This window comes from Parasteatoda tepidariorum, chromosome 3 (genome assembly GCF_043381705.1).
Source record: "Parasteatoda tepidariorum isolate YZ-2023 chromosome 3, CAS_Ptep_4.0, whole genome shotgun sequence".
NCBI lineage: Eukaryota > Metazoa > Arthropoda > Arachnida > Araneae > Theridiidae > Parasteatoda > Parasteatoda tepidariorum.
In genome coordinates, this window is record NC_092206.1 from 12,498,212 (window position 1) to 12,501,622 (window position 3,411).

Consider the following 3,411-nt stretch of genomic DNA (forward strand, 5'->3'; position numbering starts at 1 on the left):
TGATAATTTATAACCAATGTATTTATAAACTATTTTATATACTATTTATAAGAAGAAATGACAATGATCAGGAATTACCCCAGTGATCAATAATTACCCCATCTGTAGGGGGCAACATTTGATATAGTTTCCCATAATCAATTATAATGTTTACAGTAAATGTGAAACAATTAAACAAAAGATTACACTATTTTCATATCAAAGAAAAAGAAAGTAACTCAAAATATTTATTATTAAGAGAAGGAGGGAGATCTTTTAAGAAATATGCACATTTTGAAACCTATCTTTGAAAAGGAAAATACAGAAATCAGTTTAAAATATACTTATTTTGTTAGATTAAACAAAAAACTATTATTAAGTAAATGTAGTTATACTTTAGTAAAGTGTACAAGCATTCTTGTCCATGTCTCAAATTTTAAAAAAAATAATTTTTTTCAAATAAAACTTAGGTGATCATTATTTACTCTAGAAACAGAGTGATCGTGAATTACCCCGGGTCACCCTATAATGAACACAAAAAAGTAACGTTATAAAGATAATGATAAATTGAAAGAAAATAAAAAAAATTTCTCTATATTTCCTTACTTTCACCTTAATACTTAAATTTTTTTTATATAACATTCTTAAATGTCTCTTTTTAAAATGAATGGGGTAATATGAGCTTATGTTTAAACAATTACTTAAAATTATTCTTTCCAATATAAATTTCAATTACAACTAGGAATAAGATTTCCTACAAGATATGCACTTAGAAACATTTTCTTTTTCACTTTACCTTTTAAGAGACAACATACTGATACCCTTTTAAGGAAACCTAGCATAGTGTTATGGTTGACAAGTCAAACTTACAAAATTATGTTTATAATCATTATAAATTAATTCTTCATCACTGGCATTAAATTTAAAGGTCATTCCCCCCCCCCCTCATATCGTATGATATTCTCTTATACCTGGTACATTTAATACAGTGTCTCAAGGTTTGCATGCATCAATTCTTTGTTCTTTATCTAAAAAGAATCTTTTAGTATTTGTAATAAGAGTGGATGTCAATTCAACAAAATCTTTTGCTGACGGCATTATGAGTCTACATTGACCAATCATTTTTCGTCAAACGGATTATAGTTAAATTTCTAATAAGGAAAAAAACTGCTCAACATGATTTCAAACAATTATTTGTCCTTCAAAAAATTGAAACAGATGGTAATTGAGGCAAAATTTTTAATTAAAAATTATTGTAAAGTCTTTCTTGCATTTTCCATCCCTTAAATACTTTTTTTTACTTATATTGATGATTTAAATATTTTCTTTATTTCTAAATTTTTTATTTACAGCTACTATTCTATCTTTATTTAATCTTTACAAAATTTGGGGATATTTCCGAATCATGATCGATCGTGCCAGCCAACTATAATCACCAAGTGCAAAAAAGATTTCAAACTCATTGAGATGCAATTCAGAAAAGCAATGTTTGCAATATATCCCTATCGCCACTTAACAGAGACAAATTTCTTAAAAACAATTTGGAATGCAGTTAATTTGAAACCCTAACTGCTAACTAATATAAATTTTGGTTTAAGAAAATAAAGACTATCTTTTTTACATTTTGTACTCACATTTCCTGGGATGACCTTCTTGTCATAAATTTATAAAATTTTTATTGTTGAATTAACTTTTTATAGCCATTGTTAAATCTCATATGAGTTTTAAAAATTATACAATTTAATTCAAGCAAAAAAGTTTGAAAAAGTTATTATTAAATCAAAAATACCTATTAGCCACTGACTCATTAGGTTTGAGGAAAATTTGGCAACTAAGTTATTTTAGCCTACCGGCCACTGACTACTAAGTTATTTCAGTATATCGGCCACTGGCTACTAAATTAAAATTTTCATATCTATTGTGAGTCATAAGAAATTTTCTCTATTCATCTGAAATTAAATATAGGTCAGACTCTTAAAGATATTAATTGAGCAGGATTATACCTAACATCTTCACACTAGTGACATTCTCGATTTAAACGAAATTATCACAAGCCTATATATTATTAAAATTCTACAAAACGAATTTTTAAAAATTGCTCTATGACAAATGTCTTTTATAATTTGTGGTATCTCTGGAAAAACTCCCAAAATCGAATGCCCACCGGCATAACTCAATACATTACTGACTTTCCCTAAAAATGCAGTCTGTGAAAAAAAAAAATGTTTTAAACAATTGTTGACTTTGTTAATTAACTAACTGTTCATTATTATAAAACTGATTTTTAACAGCAGAATTAATTTAAACTTCAAAGTACACCTTAATACAGTTAATTTACTTGAACAATCAAGTGACAACTTGACTAAAAAAATTTAAAACAAGATTCAATAGTTTTCATAATAACAAGACTTTAAAAAAAATCTTAGAAAGGGAATCTAACTTCAGTAGGTAACATTCTTGAAATCAATGAATTAATGTGTAGTTAAATGAGGTATATTTTAAATATGCAAAATGAAAATTTTTTGTCAGTTAAATAGAGATAATTATTTAACTATTATGGCAGTAACAGTTTTAAATATTAGTTTCTCAACTTGACAGGAAAACGGATAATCCAAATAATAACAAACAATGCCATGTAGTGTGACAATGTAGAAAATGTCAAACATGCACTTTTATTTTAAATCGTGCAATTTCTAAATATTTTAAATGTGTAATATGTGAAACTCAAAAGAAATTATTTCCCCCATCACTTACAAAAGGAAAATTTCCTATTAGGCGAAATTACCACTATCATTTCATACAAGGTCAATTGTTACCAAAACGCCCATTTTTTCCGCATTCGAAAAAAGGAAATTTTATATAAAAATAACTAAAAATCTCGACATTTATAACATTATAAATAAGATGACTTACCTTTAAATAAATAATCATATTCGTCATCCTTTGTGGTAACCATTTCTAATTTTACTACGTCAGTTGTATTATTGGATCAAAAATAAACAAATAAGTCAAACTGTATTCACAGCAAGTAGTGGCAAAATATATGGGAGATTGTTCACAAATCTAAGTTGCCGACACTACGAGCAATTATTAATTGAGAGCCGAAGTTCTGACAAATACTAGTTATGACACTGCGATCTGGGCGTTTTGCAGGTGTTCTATTGGTGATAACCGTGCGCTGTAGTAAACGTTTTCCGGTAGTTTAATGCAATTAAACTAATTGAAAAGTCATAGCAGTTAATAACAGGCTCACACAATAGAGTACAGTGGATCACAGAGAGAGGAATTATCTGCTACATGAGAAATTCTTTCACTTTCATTCAGTCCTTTGTGACAGTTTGTAAAATCCACAGCGCATTCGAAAACTTCTCAATATGGCCGTTCTTTCGTAAAGAATCAATGCCACCATGCTAAAAGTAATCTTCTGATATT

General features: G+C 27.9%; 1 protein-coding gene across 1 annotated transcript in view; it reads right to left on the minus strand.

The window, feature by feature from the left end:
- The window catches only part of LOC107455248 (RAS oncogene family member Rab11), a 16,851-nt gene extending 13,440 nt beyond the window's left edge, over positions 1 to 3,411 (minus strand). Inside the window, exon 1 of the mRNA XM_016072757.4 lies at positions 2,893 to 3,411. Coding sequence (XP_015928243.1) covers positions 2,893 to 2,935 — 43 coding nt within the window. The 5' untranslated portion in view covers positions 2,936 to 3,411. The remainder of the gene's footprint in view (positions 1 to 2,892) is intronic.